The sequence below is a fragment of the Convolutriloba macropyga genome, chromosome 4 (genome assembly GCF_964194025.1).
Source record: "Convolutriloba macropyga chromosome 4, txConMacr16.3, whole genome shotgun sequence".
Taxonomy (NCBI): domain Eukaryota; kingdom Metazoa; phylum Xenacoelomorpha; order Acoela; family Convolutidae; genus Convolutriloba; species Convolutriloba macropyga.
Window position 1 is genome coordinate 40,304,627 of NC_134471.1, and position 18,720 is coordinate 40,323,346.

At 40.0% G+C, this 18,720-nt stretch overlaps 2 protein-coding genes across 4 annotated transcripts in view; one reads left to right on the top strand and one right to left on the bottom strand.

The window, feature by feature from the left end:
* Positions 1 to 18,720, top strand: part of LOC142337669 (polyadenylate-binding protein-interacting protein 1-like) — a 509,163-nt gene that overhangs the window by 289,325 nt on the left and 201,118 nt on the right. The window lies entirely within an intron of this gene.
* The window catches only part of LOC142337668 (patched domain-containing protein 3-like), a 119,289-nt gene that overhangs the window by 77,659 nt on the left and 22,910 nt on the right, over positions 1 to 18,720 (bottom strand). For both annotated transcript variants that reach the window (XM_075387085.1, XM_075387084.1), the window contains exon 3: positions 1,756 to 1,893. In XM_075387085.1, the coding sequence (XP_075243200.1) occupies positions 1,756 to 1,893 (138 nt within the window). The remainder of the gene's footprint in view (positions 1 to 1,755; positions 1,894 to 18,720) is intronic.

An 18,720-nucleotide genomic window follows, 5' to 3' on the forward strand; every position in this document is an offset into this window, starting at 1 on the left:
TCCGAGCCAAATGCGAAGCGAACTGGGTGATCTAGTATAGAATGTTGAGGATGGAACAAAAAGTTATTAGCATATGTCTCAAGTTGAAATATGTCAAGCGAAAGACAGTATTGTACCATCAATCACTGTAAGAACTGCAATAAAAATTTACGAAGGGCCTGTTTTTAAATCAGCGTCATTGCTGTTAGTTAGCACCTATCATACAAATGTATAGAATAAAACGAGATAAGAACTGAAGATCTATAAATTTTCCACTTTTTTTACAATGAGAACTTTTAAATGTTTGGTTAATGGGTTAATTTACCTCCTCACATTGAATTTTCATTAATTACTGTTTAGTGCTATTTTTTCATATAATTTAAAACTTATTCTTTTAAAACTGTATTTTAGAATTCTCCACAATATTAAATTAGTTTTTACAATGTTTTTATGGGAAAAAATCTGAATACATTTTGAGATCTATTAAGTTCCTGAAATTAGAGTTGGTATTTGAAAAGGTCAAGCAATGAAATATCTGTGCTCAACGGATGCTAACAAAGAGCAGTTTTACTTTATATAACCAGTTTATACTTAAATTGGTAGCCCTATAGCCTTTTAACGTGAAATTTTGAAAACAAAGGAACTTCAGTGTTATAATTTTGCTATACGTGATCAGAGCTTGCTCTCAACTCTTTGTGAACGGTTGCTTGAACTGTTTAAAGATGCCACTCCGGTTTTGTCAGTTCTTGAGCCCAGCAGTAGTTCAGCTTTATAAAAATATTTTTGAAAGAAGTTACTTAGTTCTTCAAATTTGGAATTTTCAACCGATTCCCTCTCTTTTTTGGTATTCAATTTTGTCCAAACGCATCGTAATTGATAGTTATCAGCATTGGAAAGTTTTTAAATTCGAGAAAATTGTCGACAAATAAGACGTTTTTGGTCAACCGTTAGAAATTTTTCTAGTTAATCTTTCGTTAAGAAAATGATCCACCTGAGCGGATTTCACGGCTATCTGCTATCTGTTCAATCTTGTGAGATGATGGCCTTCTTCCAATTATTTTTGGCCTTCTTCCCCCTCCCCAGCTTAGTGGACGCATATTATTTGCATCACTATGAGTTTCCTACTGTAATTAATTTCAAAGCTCTCCGAATCTCTCGAAATTTAGGCAGGTCACCATGAATTCTACCAATTTAGCATTCAACCGTTGAGTAAAACCTTTTAGTTTCAGGAGTTTATGGAAGAGTGAACGCACATTACTGAGCATCCTTTGCTTGACTTATAAATTTTACTCCTACTGCCATCAGTCATCAATTAAAGTATCTGTACTCACAAAATCAATACAGCAACGCTGTCAGGTCAATTTAACCAATGCAATCATACCCAACCTGCCTTTTTACTCAATACCAATTTTGTTTTACCTTTTGTTTCACATTATCCGCCTAAACATTCTTTCAATAGCAACTGCAAATTTGCGACTCTGATAACTGAAAGAAAAGATCAAAGCGCAATGGGTAAAATGGCATTGGATATACTGGAATTGGGTAAAATGACATTGGGTATAATGGCATTGAGTATAATTGCATGGGGAAAAATAGAATTGTAACAACACCAACACACCAAACACACCAATACACACAAGATTAAAAATCAATTAAATGATGGCAACGGAAAATTTTCCAGCGTTATAGTCCACTCTTAGATATAATCTACTCTTAAAACTTGAAAGACGAATTGATTTCGGCAGTTTTATCTATAAATTTGTGATTTAAATTTACCTTGCATCAGCTGGCACCCACAATTTGGACGGACGAGTTTCAACGTTGAAAAAATGCACTCCAATTAGGCCACAGAGTAGAAGCACAGCTGTTCCGGCAATCCCTGGCCACGTACGCTCAACTCCGTTCCACGACATTCTTAAAACACAACGACAAATGGTTGCCAATGCATAGGTTTTAGATAATGACTTTCATCATTCAATTTACGGTAAAATTTTTGAATTTTATGCGTTCATGGATTAAAAGGGGATATAGAGTAATAATGACGGAAAATTCCAGTTTTCGTGTTCTTCTGTAGAATTTTCAGGTCAATGCTTTGTAGCAATCTAGGAGCTTGAAACTGTAGAATATAAGCAGGAAAGTTATTTTCCTCAGATTTGTTTCTATCGTATTTTGAAAACTGCCCACATTGAGGTCCCAAACCATAGCTACCGGAGCTCAACCATTTCCATTTTCCTTAACGTAGATACAATTATTTAGCAACATGTCACAGAATTTAATAATTAAAGCAAAAATGATGTTTACTAACCATTGAAAGAAAATCACTGAATCAGTTAAGAGAAAAGGCGCAACGGTGAGCTGCTCACTTTTCAAAAGTTTGATCTAGCAGTTATTGTTTGTAGCAAATTCGGTAGAAAGTTTGTTATAAATTGAACAGGGATCAAGACACTTCCAAAGTTTTTTTCAACTGATCTCTTATAGAGTATTGTTGCGAATGCAAAGTAAGCATATATATATAAACTAAGCAGCGTATGTTTGTAAGCGCGTAAGCGTATATATTTGAATTGAATAGCAAGCAATCAAGGCGTCATAGCGCAGACGGTAACGCACTGGACTCCGAATCGAAGGGTCGCTGGTTCGAGCACCCGACTACGACCAAATTGGCAAAGCAAAATCAGTATTCTAATACATGTACCTTGAGCAACGGACTGTTAGAGAGCGGTTTTGGGCCGAACCAGCCCGATTTAGACTAAGATGACTTAGATATAAAATTATTAGAGTATCAAAACGCTTTGAATGGTTCAATTTTAAGGCCAATGCAAGGCCAAATTACGTCATACATGAACTGAATCGACCGATATTGGCTAGCAGAAGGCTAACAGGTAGTGTCTAGCCTTTTTGCCGCCAGTGTTACTTTGAATAACTTTTGTTAACGTTGTTAAGTGAACTTCTTATGTGTCGTATGTTATGTACACAAGCTATAGTTGGCATAAAAAGCCGTTTCTTGAATCTTATTCGATTCGTAATTGTTGAATAAAGATTTCTCGTCTTCCGTCTTGTTACATTCGAGTTTATTGTCGGATACAAGGCTCGAATATTTGGTCCACCACGTGAGAAAAAACCAGGACGAGGATTTTTCGTTCTTACATCGAATTCTATCGGTCAGGGGCCGGCTCAACTTTGGTGATAGTGTTCTGTGGAGCACTGCTAGTGGTTCAGTGTCCCGTAGAGTGACTTTGGCAGTCAGAGGCCGGGTCAACGTTGGTGATAGTGTTCTGTGGAGCACTGCTATTGGTTCAGTGTTGCGTAGTGTGACTTTGGCAGTCAGAGGCCGGATCAACGTTGGTGATAGTGTTCCGTGGAGCACTGCTAGTGGTTCAGTGTCCCGTTGAGTGACTTTGGCAGTCAGAGGCCGGGTCAACGTTGGTGTGTTCCGTGGAGCACTGCTAGTGGTTCAGTGTCCCGTAGAGTGACTTTGGCAGTCAGAGGCCGGGTCAACTTTGGTGATAGTGTTCTGTGGAGCATTGCTAGTGGGTCAGTGTACTGTGGAGTGACTTTGACAGTCAGAGGCGTGGTCGGGTAACTTCATAGTGACGAGAGGAGCATAGAGTTCCAAAACTGTAAGCTCAATTGTTGGGACTACTTTAGTAGTTGATCAGAAGTTGTCAGACTCTTAAACTTGGTGCTAATATTTTACACTGGCGGCACATACTTAGCCTAGATATACTTTTGAACCCATAGCACTAAGCCGAAAACCTTCGGGTGGTCAGTTAGCCGAATAACTTTGAGTGCTCAATTAGCCGAATAACTTTGGGTGCTCAGTTAGCCGAATAACTTTGGGTGCTCAATTAGCCGAATAATTTTGGGTGCTCAATTAGCCGAATAACTTTGAGTGCTCAATTAGCCGAATGACTTCGGGTGCTCAATTAGCCGAATAACTTCGGTTGCTCAGTTAGCCGAATAACTTTGTGTGTTCAATTAGCCGAAAATTTTTTGGGTGTTCACTTAGCCGAAAATTTTTTGAGTGTTCACTTAGCCGAAAAATTTTTGGGTGTTCAATTAGCCGAAAATTTTTGGGTGTTCAATTAGCCGAAAATTTTTGGGTGTTCAACTAGCCGAAAATTTTTTTGGGTATTCAATTAGCCGAAAAATTTTTGGGTGTTCACTTAGCCGAAAAATTTTTGGGTGTTCAATTAGCCGAAAATTTTTTGGGTGTTCACTTAGCCGAAAAATTTTTGGGTGTTCAATTAGCCGAAAAAATTTTGGGTGTTCAATTAGCCGAAAAAATTTTGGGTGTTCACTTAGCCGAAAAATTTTTGGGTGTTCAGTTAGCCGAAAAATTTTTGGGTGTTCAATTAGCCGAAAAAATTTTTGGGTGTTCAATTAGCCGAAAAATTTTTGGTTGGTCAATTAGCCGAAAAATTTTTGGGTGTTCAATTAGCCGAAAAATTTTTGGTGTTCAATTAGCCGAAAAATTTGGGTGTTCAGTTAGCCGAAAATTTTTGTGTGTTCAATTAGCCTAAAATTTTTTGGGTGTTCAATTAGCCGAAATTTTTTGTATTCAATTAGCCAAAAAATTGGGTGTTCATTTAGCCGAAAACTTTTAGCAGTTCGCTTAGCCGAATTCAATGCTTTTTATAGTAGGTGCTAGTTCATTGAGCCGCACAATAAACAAACTACGGGACCCTCAGTATACACGACACCTTAATACATCTATAGCTGAGCCCGGACTCAGTTTTAAGGCCGTTAAACAGAGAAAGACCGTGCAACTTAAGCTCAAATACGAGTACCCACAAGCAAGTGAAGTAATAATTTGGCACGACGCCATAAACAATAGCTTAACACCCCATCATAACAATAACCATAGCCCACTATCTGCGTCTGAACTCATTCAAAAACTTTACGCAATCGAAAATAAGATAAAAGCTATTGTTTACTGTCCACGACAGGGCGCCCCAGATATCTTCGAGGACCTGAAGCAAACAAGTTTCGTCGTGGTTCACGTCATAAAAGACCTCCTATCAAAGCGCAAAGCCAAGGATCCTTCGATTCTGAACAACTATTTGCAAATTCACCCGCCCTTCTGCTGTGAAATAAAATCTCTCTATTGTGAGATTTCATAGCGCCAACCTAAATTGTCTGATAAAAAAGACCAGACCAAAAAGGCTTAACCAGCGCCGTCGAAAAGCTCGAGCAAACAGGGCTGCCGCTCTCGAGGGGAACTCTGCTAACGAGCCGTGGCTAGCTTAAGTGCAAGGCTATAGCTTGTTTGCAGTTTTTTCCTCGTTAGTGGCTGATCTGTTCTTTTGAGCCTTTAAGAAACTAAATTCTAGTCCGTTTCCTAATTCCTCATAGTGTATTAAGTGTGCCTAATTCATTAAAACAAATATCTAACATTTAATATTGTTTTCAAGATGGAAGCTCAGGCCATCAAGCTGTCTGAAGCTAGATCTAAAGTTGAATTAAGTGTGAATGACTTGTACAAAAGAATCGACGAAGCAATAAATAGTAAAACACGAAAAACAAAAGTCGAGACATTAGTTAACAAAGCAAAGGAACTCTTGTCAACAGCAATTGACAAAAACGATCAACTGGTTCAGTTAGCCTCACGACATCCAAATAAAATAAAACTCACTAAGGAGCTTGAACTTTGGCTCAAAGAAGCAAGCGAAACTCATGACAATTATGTAGCAAAAGCACGACAATACATTGAGCTCAGTGATGAGACAAATGGTGAATCAACATTCCGCCGAAAAACATCAAGCTGTGGATCGAAAACTGTCTCAATCTCGTCTAGCCAGAGGAGAAGAGAACAGGAAATAGCAAGACTTCAACGAGAAGAGATTGAGAGAGAGAATGAGAACATAATCAAACTCGCTCAACAAAAGCATCAATTAGAGCTAGACACAATTAGCGAAGAGAACAGGAAAAGATTGTTTGACGCAAAAGTCAAGGAGATTCGAGCAATGGAGTCATCCGATGAGAGCCTTGATGGTGATCTCGGGGAGCGAACAATTTTGAATAATGATAAAAATTCTGAGCGTGTAACAGAATGGGTTGACAATTCAGTGGCAAACAATATTTTGTCTACAACTCTTCGTTCAAACCGCGCAGAAAACGAAATTCAAGAAAATGGTTTCCTCCAAGCTTCGAACTCATTACCACCACATGAAACGGATAATCTCCTAACAGACCCTTCGATGCTGCAAAATTCGGTGAACGCTCCAAACGCTGCACCAGGTCCGTTATTGCAGCAAAGCAATCATTCACCACCAAAGGACGGTAACCCGCGTGAAAACGTCGTCCGTACTCGGGAGTATCATATTTTTTGTCTTTTGGAAAGGAAGACAGACAGACCAGTCCGCAGGCAAGTAATAACGTCGCTAACCAGACCGCTGATACGGGAGCATCAGCGCCTCAACCCTCACAGTTGCCAGAACCCTCGAGCTGGGCACCAGTCCCCAGCGCAGTTTCATATTTGAATCAACCAGATCATCATTTAGCAAACATAAACAGCCCCACATTGACAAACTTGCCATCTATTACTTCTGATCATCAGAACGTACAATACCCTGTCCAAAACATGCAACGTAGTTTTTATCCCATGGCTAGCCACCTCCTGCCAAACATGACTTTGTGGCATGTACCTCATCCGGCAACCGTAACCTCCTCACATCCTCAACAATTTCAACAACAAATTTTGCAAACAAATTTGAATAAACCTGTTGTATCCTATTCAAGTGGAGGGACAACCTACTACAAACAAAACCCGTTTTCTACTGCAACCTTTATCGGTCAACACAACCCCTCATCGTCATTAACGGTGCAGCAAGGTTTGTATTCAAACCCAATGCTGCCCTACGCAACCATGCCAGCCAATACTACTGGTCCCTTCCATTCGTATCATCCATCAACATCTGTTGCTCCCGCACACGATAATTCCTTCAATGTTAAGGACCTAGCGGACGCAATAACCTCCAGTCAACTCAATCCATTACCAAAATGGACGCTTGCGCAATATAATGGGGATCCACTTCTTTGGCATGAGTGGATAGGGCAGTTCAAAATTGCCATAGACTCTCAAAACCTCTCTGATGCAGCAAAATTAACTTATTTGAAAACTCTTCTAACCGGAAGAGCTAAAAAATCCATTGAGCAGTTTGCGTATAGTGGTGCATTGTATAACGATGCCATGAAAGTTCTGGAACGGAAATTCGGCCAACCCCATGCCGTAGTTGGCTCTCATCTTGATAAACTTAACAATTACCCGCCCTTAAAAATGCACAATTCGGAAAATGTAATTGCTTTCGCATCAGTAATTTCAAGTTTAGTTGGAGTTTTCCAGTCATTGTCATATGACGCCGATTTGCGTAGCTCATCTTTACTGAATCAAGTGGTACAAAAGCTCCCGCCCAATCTTAAGGAATCCTGGTGTTCACATATAGTGAAAAAGCAGTGGCTCAGGCCTACCTTGTTAGAATTCAACGATTGGTTACAAGAAAAAGCGGACACACATGACCGCATGAAAGCAGTCAAATTCAAGACTAAGACAGACGAAACACCAGTTGTAAATAAAACAAAAAAAAATTCAAAGGCTTTCGCGTCAAACTCAAAAGTTGCCGACGCAAAACAGAAGAACCCGTCAACAAGAAACGGGAACGAACTTGGTTGCCCGCACTGCAAGGCAAATCACCCAATTTGGAAATGCCCGAAATTCAAAAGTGAAAACCCAACTCAGAGAGCGAAAATTGTAGCCGAACATAGACTATGCTTCTCCTGTCTCAATGGTTCCCATCAATTTAGAAATTGTCCCAACCCACGAAAGTGCAAACAACCTGGTTGCGCTAGTACACATAATATTCTGTTACACGGTTCCGAACGCATCTTCACTAAGAACAATGCAAAGAAACCAAGTGAAACGAAAAACGTCACGGATCCACCGCAGTCAACATCTCTAGTTACACTCAATTCGGAAAACATCTGTACTCCCAATCAAGATGGAAACTCGTCATCTTTCCCTGCTGTGTCCGACGTTAAAGGTCTTTTACAGGTTAAGGAAGTCCAACTCAAAGGCCCCACAGCTAAGGAAACAAAAGTGCTGGCTTTATGTGATCCTGCCTGCAGTCACTCGTGGATTGCGGCAAGTGCTGCGGCAAGACTCAATCTGAAAGGTTCATCTCTTAAACTGACTGTTTGCGGAATAAATGCAAAACAAGTTATTGATACACTTATTACAGACGTGACAGTTAAACCATTAGGTGATAACACCTGTGAAAGTTTCGACGGAAGTCCATACATAAGAGACGCGCTAAATGTTGGTTCTGATATTATCAATGTACCTCAACTACAGGAAACATATCCGTATTTAAGTGTGCTAGATCCCGTTCAGTACAGTTACTCAAATGTCGAAATGATTCTAGGCCAAGACGTTTACCATGCAATCCGACCTATCGAATATTTTGAAAGCGATTCAAAATGTGCACCCGTTGCCGTCCGTCTTCCAATTGGTTGGGTTCTAAGTGGACCTCTGCCTGCCACTTCTAGTTTCATATCCTCCTGTTTTAAAATTGTTACTGAACCGGAAACAGATCTAGCCGAACAACTGAAGTCCTTGTATGACATGGAGTCATACGGAGCTGTAAAAGAGGTTGACCCCAGGTCTTCTTCAGACCGTAGAGCAGTTGAAATAATAGAAAAGACAACTTTTAATGACGGAAAACGGTATCAAGTTGGTATGCTGTGGTCAAAAGACGACCTTCATTTACCGAATAACTACTACTCAGCACTCGTTCAACTGAAGTCCCTTGAAAAAAGACTTTTCAGGGACCAAGACCTCCGAGTGAAGTACGAAAAGAGCATTAAGGACGACGTAGACAAAGGCTATGTGGTTCAAGTGCTTAACTCTAAAGATCCCAGTGAACGGTCTAGACGCGAATGGTACTTGCCTCATCACCCCGTTGTTAATCCCAATAAGCCAAACAAGATGAGAAGGGTGTTAAATGGTGCGGCAAAATTTCATGGAACATCATTAAATAAATCATTGTTGACAGGTCCTGATTTACTTCAGCGTTTGATTCATACTCTTATCCGCTTTCGCCAGTATCAGTACGCAGTCTCTGCTGATATAGAAGGCATGTTCCTCCAGGTTGGAGTGCTTCCTCAAGATCAACCGTGCCTTAGATTTTTGTGGCGGGAGGATCCATCAACTGATGTGATGGTATATCAGTACACCAGGCATATCTTTGGTGCGAAAGATTCTCCCACATGCGCGAATTATGCCCTCCAACGAACAGCCAAGGACAATAGCCGTCAGTACCCAGATGCATCGCAAGCTGTGTTGGAAAAGTTTTATATGGACGACTACCTCGACTCCTTAGACGAACCAGAGAAAGCACTGAAGAGAGCCAAGGAACTCGTAGAACTACTTATGTTGGGAGGATTTAAATTAACAAAGTTTGTAAGCAGCGTTCCACACCTGCTCGATGAACTCGACAACAGCTTCAAAACCAATGATCAAGAAGAGCCAAAAGTTATTGGAAGTTCTGAGGAAGAAGCCTCATCACACGTATTGGGTCTTAAATGGGACCACAAAAAAGACACACTAGTTGTTAGCCGTGGAACGAAGTACGTGGACAACAAAAACGTAACTCAACGCCTAGTACTTAGTTTAATTTCAAAAGTCTTTGACCCAATTGGGTTAGTAGCCCCCTTCACAGTTACCGCCCGACTGATGCTGAAAGATATATGGAGGTTGAGTGGTCAAGCCTGGGACAAGGTGCTGCCCGATGACATGATTGATAGGTTCAGTGCATGGAGTTCCGATTTACCCAAAATAGGAAACCTAACAGTCGCTAGGAGTTTTTTCTCTGGCGAGTTCGACTCAACCGAGCTTCATGTTTTCGGGGATAGTTCCCAGGAAATTTTCAGGGCTGTTGCCTTCCTGAGATCAAAAGTAAGGTCAGGACCCACTACGCATACCGAAATTGCCTTTATTTTAGGAAAAGCAAGAGTTGCACCCATGAAATGTTTGACCGTACCCAAACTCGAACTTCAAGCAGCCCTCCTAGCAACGCGCCTAAAGGTAGACATATATAAAGCTTTAACAATACCTCTTAGTAAAACTTTCATGTGGACGGATAGCACGACTGTGCTTCAGTGGCTGAGATCCTTCGATAAACAACCCATCTTTGTTGCCAATAGGGTTTCGGAAATATTGGAGTCCACAACAGTCGACCAATGGTTTCATGTACCATCGACAGACAATCCCGCGGACGCTGGTACAAGTGGAATGTCAGCCGATGGCCTGTGTGCCAGTAGCTGGTTGAAAGGTCCAATTTTCCTGTTTACGTCAGATTTTCCTTTCCAGCCAAAAAACGAGATATTAGGCAATCTGAAAAAACCGTTAACCAGTCCCTTGGGCGATCCGGTTCAAAAACAAGAAAGCAGTCTTGCGAGCAACGTTTCCTACGAAGAAAAACTGTTCGATTACACAAAATTTAGCTCCTACTTTAAACTAGTTAGGATAACCGCTTATCTCCTCCGCATCCTCCCGAAGCACGCCCATTTCCGGTCATCAGATGCTTCAATTCTTAGGCCCGACGAACTCCAGGATGCTGAAGCAAAACTTCAGTTCCTCGTTCAATCTGAATCATTCCCGTTCGAGAAAAAACAACTTCTGGATGAAAAGCACCTTATCAGAAAAAGCCCAATCTCACCGTATACCCCTTTCATTGGTCCCAATGCTCTGATCAGATCTAGTGGCCGCATCAAACTATTAGTTGAAGCCGACTATGACATCAAACACCCCATCATACTTGATAGCCGTCACCCCGCTGTAAGGCTCTTTCTGAAAAAAGAGCATTTAGTTAACCACCACGAGGGCATTGACTTTTTGCGAGCTTGCATACAACGACGCTACGCAGTCCTGAAATTGCGTTCCGCATTACGATCTATCAAATTTAACTGCGTATTATGCCGTAAGCGTAGTAAAAAGTCCGTTCAGCCAATGATGGCCGACTTACCGGCCGAACGTCTTTCCTATGGTTCCCCTCCCTTCTTCAATACGGGAATGGATTATTTCGGCCCATTTTATGTATCAGTGAAACGCTCAAGTGAAAAGCGTTGGGGTTTCCTTTTCACGTGCCTCACAACACGCGCCTTGCATATTGAGGTTGTGCCATCGATGGACATGAATTCCTGCGTTATGGGAATTGAAAGGTTCATTGCTCGGAGAGGAAAACCCCGCGTCCTTTGGTCGGATAATGGAACCAACTTTATTGCTACCGAGAAGGAACTAACATTGTGTATACAGAGTTGGAATCAAAAATTCATTGCGAGTCAAATGTCTGAAAGGGGAATCTTGTGGCACTTCAATCCACCATCTGCCCCACATCATGGTGGCTCGTGGGAACGAATGGTGAGGAGTGTTAAACGCACTTTCTATGCAGTTCTTGGCAACCGACGTCTTACTGACGAAGTCTTACAAACGACATTCTGTTTAGTTGAATCAACTTTAAATAACAGGCCACTTACCCCTGTAAGCTTTGACCCTACGGAACTTGATGCCATAACACCTAATCACTTCCTTCTCGGAAACAGGTCAAGCACTGTGCCTTCGCTTTTGTCAGAAGAGGACTTCGACCACCGCAAGAGATACGTGCGAGCTCAGTGCTACGCGGACTCAATTTGGAAAAGGTGGCTAGCTGAATATGTCCCAAACCTGAATCGTCGCAGTAAATGGTCCACACCGGCAAACACAGAGCTTAAATCTGGGGATCTTGTATGGGTGGCCAACGAATTGAGCCCCCGTGGACACTTCCCCATGGGTCGCATTGAAAACTTCCGTTATGGAAGCGATGGCATTGCCCGTTCGGCTGAGATAAGGACAAATGCTGGTAAGTATATCCGACCGGTTGTAAAACTAATACCTGTTTTAGAAACAACAATTTCGGGGCCGGAGGATGTTGCGAATGCAAAGTAAGCGTATATATGTAAACTAAGCAGCGTATGTTTGTAAGCGCGTAAGCGTATATATTTGAATTGAATAGCAAGCAATCAAGGCGTCATAGCGCAGACGGTAACGCACTGGACTCCAAATCGAAGGGTCGCTGGTTCGAGCCCCCGACTACGACCAAATTGGCAAAGCAAAATCAGTATTCTAATACATGTACCTTGAGCAACGGACTGTTAGAGAGCGGTTTTGGGCCCAACCAGCCCGATTTAGACTAAGATGACTTAGATATAAAATTATTAGAGTATCAGAACGCTTTGAATGGTTCAATTTTAAGGCCAATGCAAGGCCAAATTACGTCATACATGAACTGAATCGACCGATATTGGCTAGCAAAAGGCCAACAGGTAGTGTCTAGCCTTTTTGCCGCCAGTGTTACTTTGAATAACTTTTGTTAACGTTGTTAAGTGAACTTCTTATGTGTCGTATGTTATGTACACAAGGTATAGTTGGCATAAAAAGCCGTTTCTTGAATCTTTTTCGATTCGTAATTGTTGAATAAAGATTTCCCGTCTTCTGTCTTGTTACATTCGAGTTTATTGTCGGATACAAGGCTCGAATAAGTATTTTGCCTCACAGATATAGGCCGAATACCAACCACTATTATTATATCGCGTTGTTTCAGACCACAATGTGTGGTATTCTGAGGTTTTGCAAGCATGTGAGCCTTGTCGTTTTTTTCGTCTTTCACTTTTTTGCTAGGTGATCAGGTTTAAATAATGAAACTCAAACTATAAGACACGTTGAGACCTTTAATTTAAGCTTTTTTCAAGGTTAAGGTCTCAACGGTCCTATAGTTTGGGTATCATTATTAGAACGTCATCACTTATCAAAAAAGTGAAAGATGAAAAAAAGACAAAACTCGCATGCTTCCAAAACCTCAGAAGACAACACACTGTCTTAAACAACGCGATATAATAATAATAATAATAATAATGGTTGCTTTTCGGCCATTACTTGTTCAGGCAGAATTCTCTATAATAGATCACAGTTTGAAAGTGACTTGATCTCTGTGTAAAATTTATAAACGTTCTACTGAAATTGCCACAAAAAATATATAACTGCTAGATCATATTTTCGAAAAATGAGCAGCTCACAGCTGCGCCTTCTCTCTTGATTTTCTTTACCTTACTGAATCTTTTGTTCAATACCACTACTTTATGTAAAAGTACTATTTAAATTCATACCATTTGCAATTCATTACTAACAAGTTCCTTGATCTGTGAAAAAAGATGGTTAGAGAATAAAGCTACAAATGGTTAGAGTTGATATAAGGACACCAGTAAAAGGCATTAGGAAACCGCGAGATCCAAGGCGGAAAAAAGGTCAAAGGATTAAAAAGATCTGAATCTGAACGTTCTTGTAGATAATTAGGACGTTCTTTCAAACTTCGTTGCTACAATAAGTATTGGAGACAAGATTCTGGGTGCTATCATAGCAAAATTTGCTCCAATCAAGAACTTCTCGCGATGGAAGACAATAAATTGTTTCCAGGAGCTAATGAGTAGCTCCACAAAAACACTTGTACAACTGCCGTCACTTCATTTGGCTGTGGGAGAGCACCTTTCGGGCGTTTACCCGTTCAACTGCCTTGGTCAGTTTAGCTTGATGAAAATGTATCAAAATGAAAACAAAAACCATTCTCTGTGTTAAATAAGAACACCTTTCAGCCCAGAATATGAAGCTCATCTAGAACTCTGTTCAAAACAACTATCCAAAAATGGATGACAGGTACTGATTTCAGCCGCAGACATATTCTCAATTGTTGCGGGCACTATTACCGTAACCAGTAACCGATTCTAAGACCCACATTATTCTGATCACAATAAAAAACAGTTTTATCAAGAGTTGTCTTACTTTTAATCTACAGCTTGCTTTTTAGGCAATATGCCTTTTCAAAATTGGTGATCAATCACCCTATATCCTTAAGATTTTGCGTGAGTACCTCGTAGGCATGTAACTCCTATTTTAAAATCTTTCTTCGCAGACGGCTTCGAACTTCTTTCTGAAAAATCAGTCGCTAATTGTTCTGATCGTTTTTGACCCGTGTATCGGGACTCCGTATTGTAAAATTGGCTTCTTTTATGTTCCAAACTTTTATCATCCGTTTCACTCAACACATTCTCAGCCTGCGCATAAGCTCATTTTCTATCGTGATAACCAAGTATTCAAAAATTTTACGATTTGTCTACCGTATTGTACCACTCGTTGCATTTATGTTCAAAATTATCATCCGTTTCACTCAACACATTCTCAGCCTGCGCATAAATTCATTGTATATCACAATACCCATGTATTTGAAAATTTTTCAAGTTGTCTATCGCGAAACCCAATAATTGAAACTTTTTCAATTTTTGTGATATTTAAATTTTCGAGTTTCATTTTCACAAGAAACATATTTTTTTTGCTTCATCAGTGTCCACTGAGTTTTTTATGAGCAATTCCTTAAAATTGCCTACTGCATTAATGTGAGTAGTATAGTAAGTTGCCTAGTGCTTGTAGGGGGGGGGGGGGGTCCGGACCCCCCCCTACAAGAAATTTTATCTCTGAAAAAGTGAAATCTTGTATTTTTTTCAGAGTGTAAGGCAAATTACTATACTTTTCAGCTATTTCCATTTCATTTTGATGGTTCATGTAAATTGAAACTTGGGAATTGGGTTTTGGTGGTTTTGAATTCATGTTTTGTGCGCGATTGAGGGTAAAACTTGAAGTTTGGAAGTTATAAATATACAATATCCATTTTAAAGTCTCTACTTAAAGCGCTACGAGCTCAATCTATACAATTTGCTCAATGCGTCAATGAAATCCATATTTGCAAAATTTGTGACATTTTTGACAAAAATCAAGAAAAAATGCCCATTTTTCCCATCATCACCCTGATATATACATAAAATTTTGTACTTTATGTTGCAAATCTGTTTTTTTTCCTCCCAGAACTGAAAGCCCATTTAAAACACAAGTCATACCTCCAGCCCAACCTTTTATACGACTATCGTTCTCTTGCAACTGGTAAAGTTCCCGATCAAACTTGTCCCTTTTGTAAGGAGGTCTTTTATTATAAACTTGAATTGGAAGAGCACCATTTAAAAAACAAGTGCTTGGGTGACAAGGTGCGAAGCCTCTTCAGGAGGAAAACGGGACAGAGATTCTAAAGTACGTTTCCTTTTTTAAGTTTTGAATTGAAGACAACAGTTTCTTAACACTTTACTTTGCATATTTTTAACTTTCCTTTCTTTTAAAGATGTACTAATTAAACTATACAAAGCAGCAGTATTATTTAAACTGAGTCAGAATCATAAATAACAATACGATGGAGTTTAGTAGAAATAACTGGGGAGTCTCTATTACTTTGAACTTCTTCCTCCTCAATTATTTGTGGTCGACTAGTGCTGGGTAAATTTTTTTTGCTCTCCTCTCTTCTTTTGATTTTCTTTTTTCTCTGTTTGATTACTGACAAAGGCGTGTAATCATCGCTGGTAGAGGGACTGGTGTCAGCTCTCTCGCTTTCTTCAGCTTCTGTCAAAATAAAGGGATTATGGGGAGTCTCATGGTCAGACTCATCGCTCATTTCAGAGAGGTTAGTTAAGTCAACAACGTCTTCAAGTTCCTCTTTTGAACAAGTGCGCTGATTGAAACCGGGATCAGGGGTTCCCCATCCAGACGCTTCCCCACCCTCGGGTAAATTGAAGACGTTAATATCCTCTTCTGATTCGATTCCCCAATCGGGCTCATCACATATCTTCTTTGAAATGTACTCATCTCGAAGAGAGAAATGTCCAAAAGGCAATGTTGTTTTCCGGTCAGCATTTATGTATCTCTTATCGTCGTACGCACTCAAGGCAATTCTGTTCACACATACAGTTTCTAGTTGATGTTTTGTCGAAGCAATCTTTACATTTTCGAGTCTGACAAGTTCACCGGTTTCGAGGGTTTTTTTGAACAGCTCATGGTGGAGTTTTGACTGGGCAAATTTCTTGGTGCCCTTAGCAGACATTTTTTCGGAACCGCCAGCAATTAAAGAATAAAGTTTTGGTTTGAGTGCGCAGAACTCTTCAATTGGTGCTCCAGCTAATTCATCTTTAAACTTTAGCACCACTTTTTCATTAGACTGATCATATAGGGGGTGGTTTTTTGGGAGATTAGAGAGATCAAAGTGTGCAATTAGGTTTGGGTTTTTTGATAGATCATCGTAAAAGTTATCCGTTTGTACTTTGTAGATAAAACTGTCCGTGTCAGAGTATAAAAGATGGCATGATGTTTCTTTTTTCATCACATTATAATGGAAGTCCATCATGAAAAGTTTGGACAGTTCCAAAATACATGCGCCCACTATGGTTGGCTTGTTCCACATTATGTTCTGTTTCTTTTTGGTAATGAGCGACAGATTTTCATCAATAACTTTTATAGTGCTAATGACACCTTCAGATGTAACTTTTAAAAGTTCGTCTTCAGTGCGGACAAAAGTTACAGTAACTCGATTCCTTAAACTTTCACAAAGTTTACCAAATGTCGAATTCGTCATTAGCTTGAAGAAATCCTGGTCAAGTTTTGATGTTGCTTCTTGTCGCCTTTGGGTATTTAATTCAACATAACTTGATAACCACTTTGATTGTTGGAACTTGATAGCTTTATGAATCTTTGTTACTATAATTCCTTGTTCAACAAAGAATTTCAGGTTTCTGAAATGGGTAACGTAATGAGACTTAGGATGAAATGTTTGTCTGAGTTTATTTGTTTTTTTTTTGTTGCTGAAACCTTCAGTGCGTTTTTCATTTGGGTCTGGTACTCACTGAGCCCCAACGGGTCAATTGGTTGTTTGTCAGAAATGATTGGGAAATCCGAATGCTTCTCATGAATCGCACCCGGATATTCCAGGTCCACTTCAACAACAAACCCAATCTCTCCATTATTGTCGGTTAGGAGAATTTCCTCAAGAGTTATTTCGGTTACCAACTCGAACGCTTTCTCAGGTAGTGGATAGTTGAACATAACCCCGCCATAAAGATTATTTGCATCGATATAAATGATCGATGCCAGTTCTTTTGACTGATCATAGTTGGGCAGTGAAGGACTGTTAGCCCTTTCTAGCCTTGAGCTGGATACTGATGCCACCCCTCCACGGATCATTCTTTCAGTCATATCAAGGAGCTCGCGGTCAGTCAAAAGCTCAAGTTGTGGTTGGCACACTTTAAGACATGCGCTGCCTGAGAGATTTGAGGCGGTGTAAAATTGCGCGCAGTCGAGCGAGTATGTTTTATAGCACACAGACCTCAACTCCTCAAACCAACATGCCAGTTGCAGATTGTCTCCAGTGAGGTACAGCTCTAGAAATTGCTTTAGGTTCTCAATTGAATTCTCTGAAAACTTTTTTTCAGCTGATCAAGTTCCGCATACGTTATGTCGATGCTGTTATCCTTCAGGCTGTTTTTCCAGTGTCGTATACCAGGAATGTTCGAGGTCGTTTAGTTTGTCAAAACTATCTACATAAGAGTAGGGAAAGTTTCCCTTGTGTTTTAGCAGCTCACGTTCATGACTATATCCACGATAAAATTTATCCAAGATTGTGAATTTGTCATGTGGCAGAGTCTGTACTAATTTACTCAGGCTGCTGGGCATGAATTTGAAACTGTCAATGAATCGTAAGTACTCATAGATAGCAAACTCATCTCGTTTTCGCCTTCTAGTCTCAATGTATACACCATAGTTCAAAGCAATGAACTTTTCATCGTTCGTGGGTATCACTTCAATCTTTACATTTGCTGTTGCGGAGTGCAGGGTCTTAACAATGTGATGAAGTTCATAGTTCATCATATTATGAGCAATAACTGGCGTATAATCAAGTGTTCTGCGCTTCAAGTTACACTCATTGTGAGCATAACTTAAAAATTGTCCCCCAAAGTGGCAATGATCCAGAACTTTTTCATCATCAGTTTCAAAGGGAACATCGCAAATCCAACAAAATGTATGAAATGTTTTTGAAGGTGGTTTCCCAATGAAGATGGGATACTTCCTCTTCTGATGATAAAAGAACTTTGCTAATTTCTCGATCTTGGACAAAAATCTCTCCATGCAGTCAGGACCTGTATAGATGTCAAAGTGTATGGGTTCAGGGTTTCCTCGCTCTATGACCATTAAGCAATAACTGCATGGTAGATGTCTCTAAAGCATGAGTACTGGAGACATTTGGATGATTTTTCACTGTTGCTACTGGAACTATCAATGACTCAAGGTCCAAGTAACTCACAAAGGGTGAAAACCACCACGCAGCAAAATTTTTGAATGTCACTTTGTTTTTCGTTAAACTAGGCATAGTTATTTGTAGCGAATCTTGTTCGATACATTTTTGCTGATGTGTGCTGAAGTATTCAATGGAAGAACAAATGTGGAAACAGTTTCGACACAGATAACTTCTTTCACGATATTCTTTTCCACTAATTTTTGAGATGAGTTTGTGTAAGTTTACTATCAAAACAATGGTAAGTGTCTCCATTGCTGAGTAGAAGTAAGTCAAGAAGGAACGGATAATTTTTTCCAGCGGAGAGTCTCAAAGGCAGCAGTTGTTTTGACTCATACCTAAAAACAATTTTGTTTTTGAGAGCTTTAGTTAGTGAACACGGTTTTTTATTTTTTTTACATCAATTAATTTCATTAGCTGGTTCTTTTTTAAGAAACTTTTTGTGCGGATTTTTGGATAACTATTGCAAAGAAGTGGGGTTACCTGAAAACGTTGACCT